Raw genomic sequence first — 19,973 nt, 5'->3', positions numbered from 1 at the left:
ATCACTGCAAGTTGATGTCAATACACCACTGTCTCAGTGGTATTGAGCTCTGGGCTCTATTTAATTCAATCATTCATCGCTAGTAGAGTAAAGCTTATGAACGAGATGTTCCGGCTACCGATATCTCAAGGCACTTAAATGGAAGTGAGCAGCTTGATTGTTGATTATAAGTTCTATTCATTCCAAATTTTGTTTTGCCAATGCTAAGCTACTCCATTTTTAAGCCTGATGCAATCCTTCTATTTTTACTCGCCTCATTGGTACACTAGGCATTTCATCGCCTTTGGTAAACCCCGTACTATAAGCAATATCAACAGAACTCGCATTTCTCGCTAGGTATCGCTCGAACTGGATACATGGAAATGGAGTCTCTGGTAAAACTTCCAGACTGTCCAAAGTTATTCTGAACATCAGATTCCTGTCCTCTCACATCATCCCAGCTGAATTTCCAAGTTCCACTGTCGTTGCACTAAAAAGTCAAAAGTCAGTGATATTTTCCCAACCATTATTTGGGGGAAAATGAGTTTGCTCACTGGAGTTGGGCTATCCTCACTGCAAAGATTGTTAGTCTACGGCTTCAGCAGTTCAAAGACCAGGCCAAAACTTACGTTCCGCAATTTCCATACAAATGCGTGATATTGAATGTAAAATGATCGCCATCAGGATATAGACTGAAAGTTACATTGGGATTACCACTGCAGGGTGCATCGACTGGAGCACCATCGAGTGCGAATACATAAGTAGTTGGACTTGAATAACTACATGTTACATTGAGACCTTGAGGGGCAGGAGTGGGTGTGTCAATCAAGTTGAATGACCAACTATTTTCTCGAGTTAACATCTGAAGGTGGAGAGGCCTTTGGGAAAAGAACTTACAAGCCGCCGGTACCGTGTCTAATGTTTCCAATACTGATTTTTTGGACATACCATGGAGTGGGAACCATGAATTGATCCGCTAGAACTGCAGTAATGGCTCCAGCGGAGAAGACAAGAAGTTTTGAGAAGTGCATACTGGTTGAGAATTGATGAGATGTTGATGGGAAGTGGATGATGATAAGTTGATAAAACAGTGATGAATGAAAGGCTTTCATCAAGCGGACGACCTTGAATTAATACCAAAAACAACCACACACACTTAAGGCAAGAAAAAGAAAGAACCTCCGAGGTCGTTATGATGTTACAGTGCAGCAAGCACGATCCATCGTATTCGATTACATATGCAGCGCCAAGCTATTGCCCTTTCTTCAAATACGAACCCCAAAATACGAGCTTTGTGTAACAAATGATCCAAGCTCTTCGACGGAAACCACAACGACTGTGTACTTTGTATGAATCTGTGGGGAAACCACACACTCTCTGGATGCTAGAGTATGTAGATACCTACATAACGCAGATCGAGAATTCAATAATAGAATGGTAACGTAGCAGTGGAACATACAGACTGAAACATAATTCTCGGTTTATTTTTCGACCTCGGTATTATCTTTTTAGCTACATTTTTTGAGCAATCATCGGTTTTTATTCTCTAAAAACGAATTAATACCGGTATGCCCGATGTGGTATTACTCAACTGAGGTTTTATACAAACGGGTGGCGCCGAGGTGGTGTTTACAAAAGAAAATATCATGCAAGCTATCACCTGATGCTACGAGAAACAAGGTCTCACAACGTCATATCATTGGACAGTGTATGTTATTGGTGTTGTCAATCTTAGTAAATTGTTCACGACAAATATGGATTATAAATCTCATACTATCTTATATAAACTTTTTAACCTTTCTCGGAATCTGGAATGACATCGCCGCTCCTTTGATACCCGTCGCTTGATGTCAGCTGTCAGCTGTTACCTGCCAGCAGGCAATACTATGTACACAATTATTGAATATCGAGTGCAAGTGTAACTTCTCGAATTTTCTATCCCAAGGCATCGTACTACACTGTCTCAATACGACCAGAAACTAGTTTTACTCGCTGAAGACTTGCTCTTTCACATCGCTCCCTTAACAGAACTCGCTGATTTCCCTTTCATAAGCAGGTAACGTTCCCAAGCGCGTGAACATTAAACGAGCATTCCAAAGAAGTTCTTTCCAGGAAAGCGCGGAACCCCCCTGAAAGCACTCAAACCCCTACCTTTACCTCTCCGCATTTCCACATCTCAAAATACCCTTCTCCCCTTGCACATCCAGACTCTCCCACACATCCCTTAGCAATTTCCAATCCAACATCCCCATCCGAACTCCCGTCTCGCTTTTTATGACCCATGGCCCAAACATTGAATGGATCGTCAATTCCTTGACCGGTGGTAGACACACTAACATATTTTTCCAGCTCGCATCTGCCCACTTGAATCCCCTTCGTACCATATTCCTTCTTCCAACTCCTAATTCAACGAGCTCTAATGGCCGAAGATCCGGAGACGTGGTCCATACCTTGCGAGAAGAAGAGATGTAGGCGTGGAACGAAGGGTATAAGAGAGGATTGGGGATGATGGTATTGGAACGATTGGATAGAAATGGATTTCTGGTTGAGGAGAAAAACAGCTTCTGTTGGAGGAGAGGAGAGGTGGTTATCATTGTATAGAAATGCTTGTTCACGCTCTGGATACGGATCATGAGATCGGGGAGAGGAAGGTGGGAGAAGATCTGTTCAAGGAGTTCGGGGATTGCTAAGACTTTGGCGGCGTATGTCATTTTGTAGTCTCTGGTGCTGTTTTGTATTCTTGGTTCGATGAGGAAGTTGATTCTAACACCGATGGTCTGAGAGATATTTCTGGCACTGTGGTTGTTTATAAGTATTCCAACGTTCGGCCGGGGTTATGAATGTGCGGTAATGTTAATATTGACATTAACAAATGAATGAATTGAAATTTGAGAGTGATTCACTACTTTTTGATATTGATGGACCCTTGAGAAGATAACTATCGTCACGAATCATATTGAATACTGCCCGTATACCATTTCTCAGCATCTACCCTCGAAATCACTATTTCTTTTTCAGAATATTGAGAATATATTTATTTGTTTAACACTTGCTTCTAGAAGAAAAACAAAAGCCAAGGTCAAATCCTATGATTCAATTGATAACCACCAGCTGAATGCAATAGAAAGCGGGACCAGATTCGTCAAGAAAACGATAATTAGATCCGATTAAGAGATGCACGAACGTTGTTTCACTATCAGGGGAGTATAATACGTACGCCTTATACTTTTTTTTTTCGAAAGGGGTGTGAATGCACAGACATTGTTTAATCTTATTCATTGTATTCTCATTTGATAGCGGTGCAAAATTTGAAGATCAAGCGGGAAACTAGAAGAAATATAAGTCCCGATTTGCATTGTATCAGTACATCACTCTATAAAGTCCATCTCTCTGATTCAGGAAAATATCCTCTTAAGTATGATCAGAACCCATCGAAAATTTCCTCTCCCTTGATTCGCCTTCGAGATCTTGACCACATTGAACTCTCTGCTCCTCTTCATCTAGGCATTTCCCAACACCGAACCTCCATATCGACTACTATCCCCCCATTCACCGAGCCCATATTCTCAATTCCTCATCGGGTTCTAGAACCCTTCTCAGCGCCCCCAGCTCCCAGTTCTAGCTTCCACTTCTTTCTTTCCGTTCGAGACTCTCAACTGCATATCGGGTACCAGATTCATCACTAGAATGATATACAACGAATTTGTATCTGAACCCTAATGTGTAAAAGCTATGCAATCCGCAACCAACGTATATGAACCTGCTGAGGCAGCCGTTCTTGCTTGAATTCTGCTTTTGTTGTTTCGGAATACTCAGTGTTTGCTATCAATGGGATTATTAGCAGATAATTTTATGTGTTTTAGAGTTGAAGAGGTAGAGAGGTTGAGAGGTTGAGGTTGAGATTGAGATTGATGAGATGGTCTCGGTGGTAATGATTAGCCACAACAAACTTAGGCCATGATTCAGCCACAATTCTCGATCACCGTGGACCCGTGGACTTCTTGATATTCCAGTTGATGTCGTTATAAATTATCTTTTTTTGGTACTCAATATATCGAGAAATTTCCGAATAATTAAAGCACACGTAGTTGTCTGTAGCAAAAGGAAAATCAGAATTCACATATTGTAATCACATTACCATGATTGTATCTATGACTGCAGAATCTGGTCTGCTTACTAAGCCCGTTACTTCAACTCAACTTCATCTCATCATGCTTCCACACAGCGACACCCCGTTATGACTGTAAACTCTTGATTTCTTCTGAGCTTCTAGTGATAATTTCGATTAAATGAATCCAATTGTTCGTTATCATCTATTCCGGCACCCACGAAGAATACCCATAAGGTTATCAGAATCCAGAGTACAGCCGCCACTAAATATTGGATTGGATTTCCTTCGGAGTGTCTCTTCGGGGTCTAGGATCACGAGTCTGGGAGAGGACAAACTTGGTTCTCAGTTGAAGAAGAAGAAAAAGAGCGGGAAGAACATTGATCGAAAAGAGATGGGAAGAGAGCCAATTACAACAGATGGTGGGGGAAAACATGGAAAAGACATAGAGCAATACCTGAGCCACATAGAACGGACGGCAACAGAGCCAAGGGATGAAGTATGTATATCATATATTCATATGTTCATATGTTCCAAACTCTCTATCTTCTCTTCAAGCTCCTCTCATTTGAATATCGCGGCCCATCTCCAACAGAATTCTTTTTTTGAATATTGATTAATCATTCCTCTAGTCCCTTCATAACTTCATCCTCACACAAGTGGAAAGCATAAACTCCACCACGCGCCTCTTTTATCTTTCACCTCTTCATCCCGCATCTAACTCCTCTCCCAAACACCTCACCTGGAAACCCGGACAATGGATCGATCTCTATCTCCCTGGAATACAGAGACCTGGGGGTTTTAGCATTGTGAATCTTCCTCCTTCTCAATCTTCCCCTTCTATTGATGACTTAAAAGAAGAGAAAGAAAGGGGTATCGAGTTAGCAATACAAAAGCCCATCTTAAAACTAAATTCTGGGGGGAAAATAAGTGAACAGGTAGCCTGGTTATTTCAGCCTTCATCAGAAATTCTTGGAAAAGGAGTGGCGGTTAGAATTGGAGGGTCATTTACCTGGCCCCCTTCTTTTTGGGATGAGAAGGGAGGCAAAGGGTATCGGAAGGAGCGGGTAGAAAATGGAAACAGGGTGGTGTTTATAGCAGGTGGAATGGGTATCAATCCTTTAATGAGTATGATCTCTTGTATTCATGCAGAATTGGGAGAGAACGAAAGGAGGGAAGGGAAGAAGGCACAAGGTAAAGAAGGAGATGATGAAACTGAAGGAAGTGAGAAGGAAGATAGATGCGAGAATCTTAAGGTAAAATTCCTCTACAGTACCAAGGTACCGACTTCCACTCCAGCAGAAGACGAGCGAAGAGAAGGAGAGGCAGAAGAAGCAACATTGTTCCTCGATCGTTTACAAGAAATCTTCAAAGAGAGGGAGCAATGGGATTTTCAGCTTTTTGCCACCAGCTCCCCCCACAACACTACCGAGCTTTTGAAGACAAACGCAAAATCAAACATTGAAACCCATCATCGAAGAATATCCAACAAGGATATCGACCTTGCGTTAGGAACAATGGAGGAGAGATCACGAACGATAGTTTATATATGTGGACCGCCCACTATGACTGATTCCATGGTTTCTTATATTCGAAATCTTCCTGGGATAGACCCCTCAAGAGTTTTGTGTGAGAAATGGTGGTGAACTCACATCAGCTTTTCCGAGTAAATCCTTACCGGGAGAATTTCGAAGAAACTGATGGTGATTCAATACATTATCATAAATTTTATTATCAATTCTATGTACACTTACAAATACATCTCTACCCTTTGGAGGGATATTTACATTTTGTTAGTGACTCTGTACATACTTACAGATTTTATCAACAATTTGATGAAATCTTACACGATGTATTGGCGTTCCAGTGGACAATTATGCTCTTACCAACACTTTGGTAGAAAGTCATACAAATCATCAACTATTTGAGGTATATTCATACAATTTATCAGATTCTAGTCGACACTCATACCTCTCATCAACAAATTTTTGCACACTCACAATTCTCATCATCAATTTGAGATATATTCATAGATCATATCGAGGTTCCAAGTGCACACTCATGAATTTTATCAAACTTTCAACGAACACTCATACAAAATACTCAGAAAGATCGTGAATATGATCTTGCAAATGACTGTCACGTACACTCATTATGCCCCAGCAAACGTGCTCAAATAGGTTTGAGTTCCCGTTCTGCTTTCTTTTCCTTTTGTTTTTATATTCGACATACACATTCTACATACACATTCTACATACACATTCTACATACACATTCGACATACACATTCGACATACACATTCGACATACACATTCGACATACACATTCGACATACACATTCGACATACACATTCCACATACACATTCGACAACATCTGGGATTTGATACTATTAATACAACATTAAGAACACTATTTTGACACGATTTACACTTCGGTACTTTCTTCGCCGCATTAAGATCAGAAAGGCGCTTCTTTATTGTTTGCTATGCCATACTCACATTGGAGCAATAAGGCTCACGCCTTATTCCTTTGGGTTGCTGGTGGCGTATGGCGTCATGAACAGCAACGAAGCATGGAAAGGAAGATTTTTTTTAGTGGGACTCATATACATGAAGGGATTGCAGACTTCTTAGACGCCTTTAACACGTTCGATCGCTTCGACGAGAATAAGACAGAATTTACAATGGAAATGATCGGAGGCGTTTTAGGGTATATGCAACGAAATTGGGCGAGGTTGAACGGATTGAAAGGCCTCCCTGGCTTTCGGAGAAAGTTTTGAAAGGGAAATATGGAGAGATAGGTCTTATGGCTTTGCATGAATCTACCTCGCGTCTTCGTCGTGATACTGGTAGCGATACTTATGAGTGGCGTCAAAGGATCCAAACCCGTGAAAGAATCTTTCAAAACCACCAAAGGGTGCTTCTTCGGAAAGAAGCTGCTCGGAGGGAAAGATTCCAGAGGGAAAGAATTCTGAAAGAGGAAAAAGCAAAAGCTGCTCAGGAAGAAGCTCGCTTAAAAGAACAACTAGAAACTGCTCAGAGGGAATTCTGGAGAGAGGAAAATGCAAAAGCTGTTCAAAGGCAGGAAGAAGCTCGCTTGAGGGAGCAAGAAGCTCGCTGGAGGAAGCAAGAAGAAGCTGCTCAAAGGGAAAGATTCCAGAGGGAAAGAATTCTGAAAGAGGAAAAAGCAAAAGCTGCTCAAAGACAAAAAGAAGCTCACTTGAGGGAGCAAGAAGCTCGCTGGAGGAAGCAAGAAGAAGCTGCTCAAAGGGAAAGATTCCAGAGGGAAAGAATTCTGAAAGAGGAAAAAGCAAAAGCTGCTCAAAGACAAAAAGAAGCTCACTTGAGGGAGCAAGAAGCTCGCTGGAGGAAGCAAGAAGAAGCTGCTCAGAGGGAATCCTGGAGAGAGGAAAAAGCAAAAGCTGCTCAAAGACAAAAAGAAGCTCACTTGAGGGAGTAAGAAGCTTGCTGGAGGAAGCAAGAAGAAGCTGATCAGAGGGAATCCCAAAGAGAGGAAAAAGTAAAAGCTGCTCAAAGGCAGGAAGAAGCTCGTTTGAGGGAGCAAGCAGAAGCTAATCAAAGGCAGGAAGAAGCTAGCTGGATGGAGAAAGAAGAAAAGAAACAACGGATAAAAAGAAGTAAGAATTTAGGTTTTACGATAGGTACAGAGTACTCTGGAGTTGTGTCTACCGCTTCCCCCTACCCCGAACCCAAATTCGACTCACACGGTGGTGCTTTCAGAGATGAAGGAGTAGATGCATTCTGGTCTCTTCCTTCATTGACGACAACTTCAACAGCTCAAAGATAGGTTCAAGGAGTGAACGCTACCTGCAGAGTAATCTCTCTCTCTCTCTCTCTCTCTCTCTCTCATATACGCACGCAATTCTTCCTCTCTTCTTACCTACGTCTTCACCCTCGCGTGAACACAGAACTACATATTTTCGGTACTAAACAACGTGTTTTTCTTGACGCCAATTTCGACGTATTTCTTATTTTCTTTAAGATGGACTGATGGGTTAATGAGTTAATGGGTTAATGGGTTTAATGGGTTAATGGGTTAATGGGTTAATGGGTTAATGGGTTAATGGGTTAATGGGTTAATGGGTTAATGGGTTAATGGGTTACTGGGTTAATGGGTTAATGGGTTAATGGGTTAATGGGTTAATGGGTTAATGGTTAATGGGTTAATGGGTTAATGGGTTAATGGGTTAATGGGTTAATGGGTTAATGGGTTAATGGGTTAATGGGTTAATGGGTTAATGGGTTAATGGTTAATGGTTAATGGGTTACGGATTGATGGGTTAATAGTTGCAATCTTCTAATCTTCCTCATATTACAAATTATCGATGCTTTTCAAACTAAACTTATTTTTCAAAGAAGATATGCATGATTAAAAATACGTAAATAAAAACACAACATAGATCCTTCAAATCATATACATAATACTTCGATTCAAATATTACTCTACAATAATTTATTAATACTCTATCACACTTTTACTTCAAGTTCGCTTTGTGCGGATATCTAATTATATGCATGTACATCAGAATTACATCGCCTAGCCAATATCTCATCCCTATCTCCATCTTTCATTCACTCAACTATACACTCCTTCAGAACAGCACTCCAACCACCAAAGATCCAACCACCAAAGATCCAACCATCAACCATCCAACCAAATTCGTCATCACAGCTAGACCTATCCATCGATTTATATGATAACAAAATACTCACTCACAAGAAAAACATTACATCTCATTATATTTCAACACAACACACAGCACACAGCACAAACCCAACCCCCCAAATCTTCAAAGCTCATACCTACCCACAATACAATCTACCAGCTGTCTGCTCCCTCCCTCGCAGAGCCACATAGCTAGCTACGCAGGTCAGCTATCAGCTATTGAGCCCAGAAATGTATTCCATATCTCATTACATCGCATTACATTATATCAAACCATAACATCCTACATCTGACATATGACATTACTATGATGATGATATTCCCCGATGAAAGGGAATTATACCTCTTCTCTATAAGCAATTCATCAACCAAATTAGTATATTTATACTTATACCCATTTATATACTCTCATCTATCCACGGATTAACTCATACATCTATCCTCATCTCCCATCCTATCCCATCCTATATTATCCCAAATCTCTCATAAGAATATAAGAATATAAGAATATAAGAATATAAGAATATAAGAATATAAGAATATAAGAATATAAGAATATAAGAATATAAGAATATAAGAATATAAGAATATAAGAATATAAGAATATAAGAATATAAAAATATAAGAAAATAAGAATATAAAAAGATAAAAAGATAAAAAGATAAAAAGATAAAAAGATAAAAAGATAAAAAGATAAAAAGATAAAAAGATAAAAATATAAAAATATAAGAATATAAGAACAACAGAACAATAGAACAACCTACCCGGTTACACAAAGAAATCACCATCACCATCACTATCACCATGAATTATTACCATGAATTACTACCACCTATCATACCTACCTATTATCAATCAATCAACCAATCTCGAGAAAGGAAAAACAATCATAATTTCAACCTCAATCTCAATCTCAATCTCCCCTCCCTTCCCCAAAAAGCAAAATCTCAAGTATTCATTCATCTACCTACCTACCTACCTATCTAATCATCTAACCACCTAATTATCCAACCACCTAACAACTACCCACTCACTCACTCACTCACTCACTCACTCACTCACTCACTCACTCACTCACTCACTCACCATCCCATACATACCGCTCAAGAAAAGAAAAGAAAACCAAAGAGTATCAGAACCTATCTATCTATCCTTCTTACTCTCACCTACCTCCCCCCTCTCTCCCTCCCCCCCCTCTCTCCCTCCCCCCCCCTCTCCTCTTCCATTTCCATTTCCATTTCCATTTCCATTTCCATTTCCATTTCCATTTCCATTTCCATTTCCATTTCCATTTCCATTTCCATTTCCATTTCCATTTCCATTCCCCTTTTCCTTCCAAACCAAACCAAACCTAGGTAACCAAACCCAAAAGAAAAACCAAGCAATAAGGTCAAGCGAGTAACTATCCGAGAAACCCTTCCCCCTCCATTACCCCTCCCCACCTCCGCTCCCCCACTTTCCTTTTCGAGATCTACTACATATCGAATCACACATTACATTAAATAATCGCATTACAATACACTCACACATCATGAACGCATCATGCAAATCAAATCAATCAAAGTATAGAGAAAATAAACTGCAAGCTTCAATTTTACTGCTATGCCAATATCGCTTCCAACACCACCAGTTTTGACCAGTTAGTCCCACTACCGCCACTTCACACGTCACTTGAGATTTCTAGCCATGCCGCAAAATCATCAAACTAGTCAGCCAACCCATCGATATCATCTCCGAGCTGTCCAATCCAATTCAATCCATTTCGCTTCCTTCAACACTAGAACACAACACCAGCACAGCAAAAAAAATCCACCAGCATCAATCGAATCAATTATCCCAAACCCCTCTCAAGCCCCTGGATCCCGCACTTCCAATTCCAAAGCCTGATCCCGCTCCAATAGGCAACGGTAACTGACTCTTTTCATTCAGTGGACTTTTTGGATCCCCAATACTATCTCTCTCACTTCCACTTCTACTCCCCGATGCATCTACATCACCTGATCCACTACCCTTGCGAGTTGGTGGCCAATTCAATGATTCATTCTGTTGAAATTGAGAGATCGTTGTTGATGTATTTCGGTATGCGGGAGCGAATGGACTCGGTGATTGATTGGTATTGTATGGAGAGTAGTGAGGTTGGGATTGTGATTGAAGATGTGGTCCATAAAAAGGAATATGTTCTTCGTCTGAATCCGGACCTTGGGTAAATCCACTCTCGTTACTTAACATACTCGAGCTTCTACCTCTTTGTCTTGTGGTTTGTGACATTGTCATTAAGCCACCCATTTGAGGCATAGCCGGTGCCATATTCGAGATTGGAGCGTATGCGGGAAATGCGGACATTGAACTTTCACCTGCCGTTGTCCACGGGGAATTGGCGTATAATTGATTCGTTTCTTGTTGATGCTGCTGTTGTAAAGCCATAGTGTATTGATCGATGTAGGGGTAAAGCATGGTGAGATCATCAGTATATCGTTGGAGTTGCATTTGCGCCTCCACGTTATACTTATCCCAATTAGCCTGAACCATCTTTCTCTCATCATCTTTATCCTTCCGTTGCTTCTCCTTACGTTGAACTTCATTCAACCCTTTTGTGTTAGCTTCACGGAGATCATCTGCTTGATGAGTAAGTTTAATAGATCTAGCTTCCAATTTCTCGGATTGTCGTTCTTTGTTGAGAAGTTCAGCACTCAAAGCTGCGATTGGCTTTTCATTCTCCTTCTTTTTCGTGATGAAGTCTGATTTAGCTTTCTCGTAGAGGTCTTTTTGTGTTCGATACTTTTGCTTTGCCGAAATATACTCGGAATCCTTTGATGCTGAAGGTAATCGATCGGCAATTTCAATATCAGCTTGAATGGAAGTAATGGCTTCTTCTGCTTGTCTAATCTGAAGGGTGGCTTGTTGAATTTTTTGACGTTGTTTTTCATCATTGCCACCTGACGTGGCTATGATGTGTGAGAGCTTATCAATTTCTCTACGAAGTGTCTGGATTTTCGTGCGTTGATCTTTACGTTCGCGTTTCTGACGGCTACGTTCTTCTTCCAGTTTAGTCTTGGATGCTCGAATTGATTGTTGAATAGTGGAACTGGGTGATCCTGGTCGTCCTGATACTTGTGGAGGGAGAGGCGAAAGGGAAGTTGCAGCTGCAGTATCCGATGGTGTATTAAGCGTTTTGACGCTGGTGCAAAAAATGACTTTGTTGTTAACGACATTGAAAAATTCAATCTCATAACTGCTAGAAGGGGCAAGCCCAAAGATTTCTCCATCCCAGCACGTGTTTTTTCCAGCGGGTAAGCTAGGATTAGTACTAGCTTCCATTCTCGTGGGTTGCCAATGTGCCTGATTGACCCTTACAAAAATGGGCATTCTCGAATTCACAATTGATCCCTCCGTATCATCTTGATTCTCATCGGGAATCGTGAATTTGGGAAAATAACTGGTACTAAATAAAACCGCATCAGACCCAACATTGGTAATCCAAATTCGATCTGGCTCGGTACTAAAAGGTGCATTTCCAAGGTTACTAGCATCTGTTGCATTTGTACCCGCCGATTCCGCAGCTGCGTGTGACGTCTCGTACTCTTTGACCATGACGATTTTTGTACTTGCTAAAGCTGCCCATAAAGGTTGCTGTATGCGGACTTGTGCGCTTTGTTTTCTCTTTTTCCTGGTTGTAATGGCTGTATGACTAGCATGTAATGAATTTGTAACTTCGTTATCTGGTGTTTGTGGGTTTGTAGTGGAAGAATCATTGGCTCCATCTGCTGATCCTTTCGCTGCTTCAGGATCCCCCAGGGTAGATGCTGCATGATCGCGTTTTTGACTCCTAACATATAGATCTCGTATATACCGCACTACTCCTTGTGCAAGAATGTGAACTGCAAGAATATTTCGGACCCAAATCGGGATTCGGTCTTTCCAATTCGGTATAGGGATTGGTATCGATTCGAGAGGATCGTCGAGGTCGAATGATCCTAAAAAGTTTCGTGGGGATGAAAGTAGTGTACGAAGTCCGACAGATTTAATGTTGCTGATCGAGGCATAATGCGAGACCCCAATGTAACCAAAGCAGAGAACTACATTCCTCATTCCAGCTTCTTTCCCACTGAGACCTCCTCCCAAAGTCAATGCGATCACCGATTGTGCAAATTGTAAGATGAACTCTTGCAGAGGACCATACAAAAATACCCACGTTAAGAGAAATAGTACGTCCACTACCATAATCGTTGCCAATGATGGGGTACCAGTAGTTCCTTCAAACATATCGATAAAGCTTATTCCAGATGTAGCAGTTGTGGACGGGGGGACGAATGTCAAAGTGGCGAACAGTAATTGGATGATCGTCAAGAAAGCGGGTGGGACCTGGAGAAGAACAATAAGAATGGCCAGAGTATCAGAGATTGGACAGGATGTCAAAACAGTCTTCGCGAAATGCCATGGGCCGGAATCGCGATGTACTGAAGGGTTTTTGGCAGAATTGACATTGATGTGACGATGGTTTTCTTGTGGGAAAGAAATCGTGGGTATGTTGTAAGCATCTTGAGAAGAATCTGAGTGGCCACCAACTGAAGTCCTCCTTGCCACATCTCCCCCCAACTTATGTTCCGATGTGTTGTCATCATTTCCAGGTAATTTCGCGTGTCCATTTGCAGGTGGTGGGGTCGAAGGCGGTGGTGTTGATGGGATAGAATCGGAGGAGTTCGCATGTCCGTTCATATGTCCATTACTCTTTTGCCTAGGCACCCTCTTCCCTGGACCTACGAGACCATTGTCGTGTCGAGTATCGCGTACATTGGCAGCGCCTTGCTGTCGCTTCGAGTTGGATAGAGGACGAGGCATGCGACGACCGGGTGGATTGCTGACCCAGATGAATATTCCGAGCCAGCTTGAATGGGAGCTTCGGAAATGTTCCTAGATTCCTCCAAAAGAATTCAAAACAAATAAAGAATAAATCAACCTTAGATCAGGCATAAATTGATCAAAAGGTATAAAATTGTATATTGAAACCATTCAAGAAGTTGAAAGAGTGATCAACTTGAATGATGTGGTGTTTATGTGAGAAAGTGATTTGGTGGAAGAGTTTATAGAGAAGTAATAGTAATCATGAGTTTTAAGGTGGTAGTGGTGGTGGAGGTAGTGGTGGTGGTAGTAGTAGTAGTAGTAGTAGTGGTGGTCGGTGGTGGTAGGTGTTTTCCTTGTGCCTTGTGCTCAGGCTTTTTTTTTTTCTTTTGCTTCTTTTATTAGACGAGCGAGATTTCAATCCTTACATACCTAGGTACACACCACTTTACTCCACACAGACGACAGAAAGGTGAGGTCTGGGTTGAAGTTGGGAGTGAAGTTGCGAGTGAAGTCTACAAAGTCAAGAGGTGTGTACGCAATAAAATAAATTTGCGTCGTTTGAGAATTGAAGAAGAATTTAAGAGGCAACGAATCAAAGTTACGGAGGTGAAAATGATGACTAAAATTCCGAAGTCAATATCAAAATTGAATCGTCTATTCGTTCATTTTCTCCAATGAGAATTCATGATTATTTGCATTAAATCGGGATAATATCGAACAAGACATTTTCTTCATAGATTTCGATTCGGTTTTCGATTTCGATTTCGATTTTGTAGATATTTCATGCCTTAAGCCTTATGGCATTGCTTGTTTTGTGTGTGTCTTTCGTATTGTTCATCATTTGATATGAGAGCGTGTTGAACGAGGGCTGTTGATTGGATAAGTCGAGACATAATTGGCTAAATACAATTGTTATATGGGATGAGATGGGATGAGAGGAGATGAGATGAGACCAACTGTTTGTTGGATGGAGTTCTTCAAGGTAGTATTCATACCACTCACTTACTCAGGGCAATGTAACCACAATGTAACCCATCCATCAATGCAGAACCCCGACTTGATGCTCTATCTGTATCGATTTCTTCATTCACACTCATGGGTACATGGTACATACTTCGTACACAGGTAGTAGCTAGTCGCTACGTAGAATCCTAGATTAAGATCTCCCCAATTAGTGCTTCGTGCTATATAAGACCGAAATTTCATCTACATCTACCGACTTTGTCTTTCGGTTTTCATCTCATGAGCTTCCAACTTTCAACTTCCCGCCAGCCAACCGTTGTTGAATCAGGTACGTCCCGGTATAGCGTCCCGCCCTGAGCCGCCCAAAGTCCCCTTTTCTTGGTTTAAACTTTCGCCTTGAGTCTAGCGCGTATTGATTGATCTCAAACCTCTTTGTGACCATGATACCAAAGAATGAACGGAGAAAATGTATTGCATGCAGATCAAAATACGAACACAAGATATGGTGATATCAAGAGAGATACATCTCCAGGACCCATCAACTATTCTCCTGATTAATGAATGCATTTACACACAGCGTTGACCTACACCTAGTAAGTGTTATGCAAATCGAAGGAGTCAAGAGTCAAGAGTCAAGTCGAACGATCATTCTCATTAAAGTTTTTTTAATCCGAGTACTACATGATTTAGTTGATTACTACCGAAAGCGTTTTGCTTTAGATCCATTTCCGAAGTTCATCCGCCCTTGCCATCTTCGGTTTCGAGTGAAGGAGGGGCGAAAAAAAGAGAGGGAGAGGAGAGGTGGGAGGGTGGCTCGGGTGGGAGAGGAAGAGACCGAGGAAGAGCAAGAGGAAGAAAAAGAGAGGTGGGAATAATAATCTTGACCGGGTATCTACGACCTAGATACAGTTAGTAGGTACGAATACGGAGTAGACCGAGGGAAAATATATCCGCCCCCACCTCGACCTCGTGATCATATCCATCCATACAGACCATACAGACCATACAGACCATACAGACCATACAGACCATACAGACCATACAGACCATACAGACCATACAGACCATACAGACCATACAGACCATGCAGACCATGCAGAGTATAACTTCAATTGCGACTCGCGAGTCCTCCATCACAATCCTGCGAATCAAATATTTCTTCAGCATCTTGTACCATTTTATCCAAATTCCCATACCCATAGACTTGCATACTCAATGTCGATCATCAATGGCAGAATACACCTGGGTCCTGGGCATTCAGGAAAGGAAGACAGCTAGCTATTTACTATCTATCCAGTATCAAACAACACAAATCTTACATCTCACATCTCACATCTCTCTCCTTCTCTTTCTACCATTCCCAGAATTTGATTCACAACCTCTCAAGTCCAAGTCCAAGTCCAAGTTCAATCCCGCGAGTATACTTCCGTCTACTCTGCTCTGTGATTACCTACACATACCGGTATCATATCACACGCTTTATACGCATTGAATACCCCCTCGGAAACATATAACTGTGTATGTACAAAGGACAAAGTATAACTTATGATTGATTTCTCCATAGAGGGGCTTCCCTGTTCAACAATGCACCACATATATGCAATCAACTCCAAGACTATCGCTTCGGCACTTACAAGGCTTATTCTTCAATCAAATCCCGATAATGGATGGGTGGGCATCGATTTGTTTGGTTCACGCGCCTCACATTCAATCGATTTTTGTTTGGCTAATACATTGGGATGAATGAAAGTCGAGGAATATGACGAGTTTTTCTTTCCAAGATGGTATGTTTCGATAAATGTGATGAATCATGAATGTGATGATATTCATTTCAAGATAGGTTTGGAGGATATATGAAAGATGACGATGGTTCGATGTGACGAATGCTTGGGCACGAAAGAAGTCGAGGTTGTTTCTTGTCCTCTTCTTCCATTTCATCACCATGATGAAGTTCGGCATAAATACTCGAGGATACCTACTGTACTCACGTCGATGTTCAACAGTCAACAGTCAACAGTCAACAGTCAACAGTCAACAGTCAACAGTCAACAATCAACAATCAACAATCAACAATCAATCTCGTCGGGCAAAACGAAGCGAAATTCGAGATTCTGTCAAATATCTATCGCTGATTCATTCACCCATGATCCATCATGACCCATGTTGTCATAAGGATCATAACATCCATGGTTGAAACGGTGATTAATTGATTGGAAGTGGGGATCAAAAAAACAGAGTTTTTAAAGCTAAACTTTGATGATCTTCCTCTATTGGTAAATCTCTGCATGATCTAACCCTTTCCTGTCATTCAATCCGATGACTCGTTATATAATTGAGCTACCGCCATAAACGTCTTCAAATCTCAAGTACGATGCATTCGGAGGATGAACTCAAGTTGGCTTCGTTTACCCGCTACTTAAGATTGGGTTTCAATTTTGAGGGGATCAAATCACGTGCTTGGATGGTCCCTCGAGTGAGAAGGCTAGTAGTTGATTTGTATTGTACTTTGTTGCTTATCTATCTGCGTGTCTGGGCGAGGGCATACGCTTGAGGCAGAAAGAATCTTCTTTTGCTTTTGCATCATAATAACTCGTTGTATTTTAAAATTAACCCACTGCTACACCACAGGATTAATAATGGATGCCATTTTGTATAACCACTCGAGTGAGAAGGGTCTTCAGTTGCTTGCATATTGTTGCTTACCTATGTGTTCCCATTCCATTTTCTTTCTTTACTCTGTTCGGGTTAAACTCTCATGAATGGAGTGCATGGTGAGGTACACTCGTTCGCTTCAATCAAGGAACAAACATACCAAGTCACCTCTTTCCCATGCATACGCAATGCAACTCTCCAAATGCCGATCTGATACTCGGGAACTTGACATGCATCAAGTGATCAATGTGATTTCTTGGCATCATGCCATTTAATTTACCGATATTGCATAGAGAGAAGTATGTAAAAAAACGAGTGTGTGATTGATGGTATGATTTTCGTAGGGTTTCTGTTGCGGGTGGCTGGAAATGGAGACGGGTTGTTTTGGGTTACGCTGGTAGGTGGTATGTTTGATACCGGATGTGAAGGGTGTACGTTTCATGTGTCGTGCTGACTATGCGAGCTTATGGCTTATGGTTCTGATTATTGATGTGATTCGTGAATGGCTCACAATCGAACTCCATTGAGAATTAGTCCATCTCACGCCTTTGCTTTTCAGAATCACGAACAGTTCTATCTCATCCGTAAATGAATGATCATGCTTGTATCACCATGAGCTATTCATCCCATATAGCCATGATATCTCGTGGTATTTGTCTTCTTTTACTCCATGCTCAATGCCGCGCTCGACAAATGATGCTCCAGTCGCAGTTCCTCTTCGACTTTTTTTCGGAATCATATCATGCTAATGAGCTTGCCGCAAGTGTAGCTATAGATTATTAATACGCTATAGTTTACAAAAACGCTAAGTGGCGGGTTGAAGCATGATTATGAATGGTAGGAGGTAAAAGTGTGCGTATTTTACATGGATGGGGGAGAGAAGAGAAATTTCTGCTTGTCCGCATGTGCTTTTTTGTTTGTTTGTTTGTTAAGCATATGTTGTGATTCTTAGAAAGCAGAATAGATAATTATCGAGTGATTTTTTTGTGCTTCGTTCTCATTTGGTCCAACTGTGTCTTTTAGACTCCATAACAAAGTTCGGGCAGTAGAGTGGGATTTCTATGTGTTTGATGTCGTGAAATAACATTTCAGGTCGCTACTGTACAATTCTGACTTATGTTTATCTTGAATTCTCGAGTCCCGTCGAGGAACTTAATGAGGAAATTCAATACTAGATGAATTGTCAGAGATGAGCAGGAGGTTGAAACCCCATTTGCTGCATGGTAATAAAGTTTCCGGTGTGTTTGATATTAATTTATAGATGCAATGAGCTACTGTATCGTACTCTGAACCTATCTATCAAAATTAGTGGAACAGAGAATGAGAGGCTCCTTAATCTTCAATTGGTTTCTTATGTAGAAAATTTATCCCGGTCGTGTGATCACGTGAATAAAGAATAAGTAGACTTGAAGATTACAGGAGAAGAGAATATTCTAGGCAGTGTTCTCATAGCTAGGAATGTCATAGGAACTCGGTAAACATTCAGTGGTTCAATTGTCCAGAAATATGAGAGCTCCTAATTAGTTGAAGAAATTTGACTGTGATTTACCATCTACGAAGTTATTGTCATCTTACCAGAACCTTGAGGCAAAAATTTATTCGTTAATTTTGTCCTTTTCTTGCAATGTTGACTTCTAGATTAACAAGTTATTCTTATTTCCATTGAGAATTTGAGATCGAGTATGGCATATGCCGTGGTAAAGAGCCTAAAATATGCATTTGAGGTGCCTGACTTGAAGTAACACTCCACCCGTAACACAGCTCAGAGTCAATATTCACAGTCTACTTCACAATCCTATTTACTTTCGAGTCCCAATGTGTCTAAGCCTGGGCGCTGGATCGAGTCGTCTTCCGGAGCTCCCAATGGGAAAGAATATATGGCGAGAAAAAGCGTGCAGGGGGTATTTACACCCTCTCTCACTTCGCGCGGATGCGCTGGGAAAGCAATGGCGTATGTGGAGTTACGCGTTGCGATCGCTGGGAGGTTGTGGTATTTTGATTTTGAGAGACTGAGGGATTCGAACATTGATGGAGTAGGAGAGGAAAGGATGGGATAGAGGAGGGGGGAGAAGGAGAAGATGTTAAGGTATCATCAGTTTTCCACTGTGCATCACGGGTCGAACTTGGTGTTTAGAGCGAGGGAGAAATTGAGGAATTAGAGAAAGGAGAAGTTTGAGAAGAAGATTGGAGAGTAAGCAGGGTGATAGGGAGAGGATAGTTTATTAATTTAGTACAATAAATGAATGATTAATGATGATAGGAAGAACTTCTGATTCGTGGGTATTGACATTGATATATACCAATTCCATAATAACAGATTTTATAACAGGACCGAGTGGTTCGGAAGTTCAGAAGTAATAATTATTTCCTTGACATGACTCTACTTGGGAATTTTCTATCACTTCTAACATACACCCTTCTTGTGGTCTTAATAGGGATATCAAACAGGAGCACGCGATAACAGTCTGTACCCAACCGACTAGAGGTTCCAAATATGAGTAGGGCTCCAGTATTGATGGTATTATCGGATGCCTAGATGTCCTGGAGTTTGTCTTTATAGAATAATATCCAAGTAAATATGACGACGAGATATCTAGGCATGTCCAGCCACAATGTCACAGTTCTAGATCAACCTTGGAATACCTAGTACCCATGTAACCTGTCAGTATATAAGTACACCATGTTCAGATCACGTGTACGTGTATACCCCACTCCAGTCCTCGTCCGATACGTCTCCAAT

General features: G+C 41.2%; 5 protein-coding genes across 5 annotated transcripts; 2 read left to right on the top strand and 3 right to left on the bottom strand.

Annotated features, from left to right (window-relative positions):
* Positions 1–310: 310 nt before the first annotated feature.
* Positions 311–1,010, bottom strand: EAE98_005062 (uncharacterized protein; the record flags this gene model as incomplete). Its single annotated transcript, XM_038952683.1, has 4 exons — positions 311–469; positions 534–552; positions 609–821; positions 877–1,010. 4 exons carry the CDS (start codon positions 1,008–1,010, stop codon positions 311–313), a joined length of 525 nt encoding a protein of 174 aa, XP_038811333.1.
* A 1,122-nt stretch (positions 1,011–2,132) lies between these two features.
* Positions 2,133–2,690, bottom strand: EAE98_005061 (uncharacterized protein; the record flags this gene model as incomplete). The annotated part of the gene is made up of 1 exon (XM_038952682.1): positions 2,133–2,690. The coding sequence occupies one exon, from the start codon at positions 2,688–2,690 to the stop codon at positions 2,133–2,135; it is 558 nt and encodes a 185-aa protein (XP_038811332.1).
* A 1,578-nt stretch (positions 2,691–4,268) lies between these two features.
* EAE98_005060 (uncharacterized protein) lies at positions 4,269–5,733 on the top strand (the record flags this gene model as incomplete). Its single annotated transcript, XM_038952681.1, has 2 exons — positions 4,269–4,586; positions 4,720–5,733. The coding sequence occupies 2 exons, from the start codon at positions 4,269–4,271 to the stop codon at positions 5,731–5,733; spliced, it is 1,332 nt and encodes a 443-aa protein (XP_038811331.1).
* Positions 5,734–6,895: 1,162 nt separating this feature from the next.
* EAE98_005059 (uncharacterized protein) lies at positions 6,896–7,897 on the top strand (the record flags this gene model as incomplete). The annotated part of the gene is made up of 2 exons (XM_038952680.1): positions 6,896–7,545; positions 7,600–7,897. 2 exons carry the CDS (start codon positions 6,896–6,898, stop codon positions 7,895–7,897), a joined length of 948 nt encoding a protein of 315 aa, XP_038811330.1.
* Positions 7,898–10,603: 2,706 nt separating this feature from the next.
* Positions 10,604–13,615, bottom strand: EAE98_005058 (uncharacterized protein; the record flags this gene model as incomplete). The annotated part of the gene is made up of 1 exon (XM_038952679.1): positions 10,604–13,615. The coding sequence occupies one exon, from the start codon at positions 13,613–13,615 to the stop codon at positions 10,604–10,606; it is 3,012 nt and encodes a 1,003-aa protein (XP_038811329.1).
* Between the last annotated feature and the right edge of the window lie 6,358 nt (positions 13,616–19,973).

This window comes from Botrytis deweyae (genome assembly GCF_014898535.1).
Source record: "Botrytis deweyae strain B1 chromosome Unknown BDEW_009, whole genome shotgun sequence".
In the NCBI taxonomy this organism is placed as follows: Eukaryota; Fungi; Ascomycota; class Leotiomycetes; order Helotiales; family Sclerotiniaceae; genus Botrytis; species Botrytis deweyae.
This window is presented reverse-complemented; position numbering and strand designations above follow the sequence as displayed.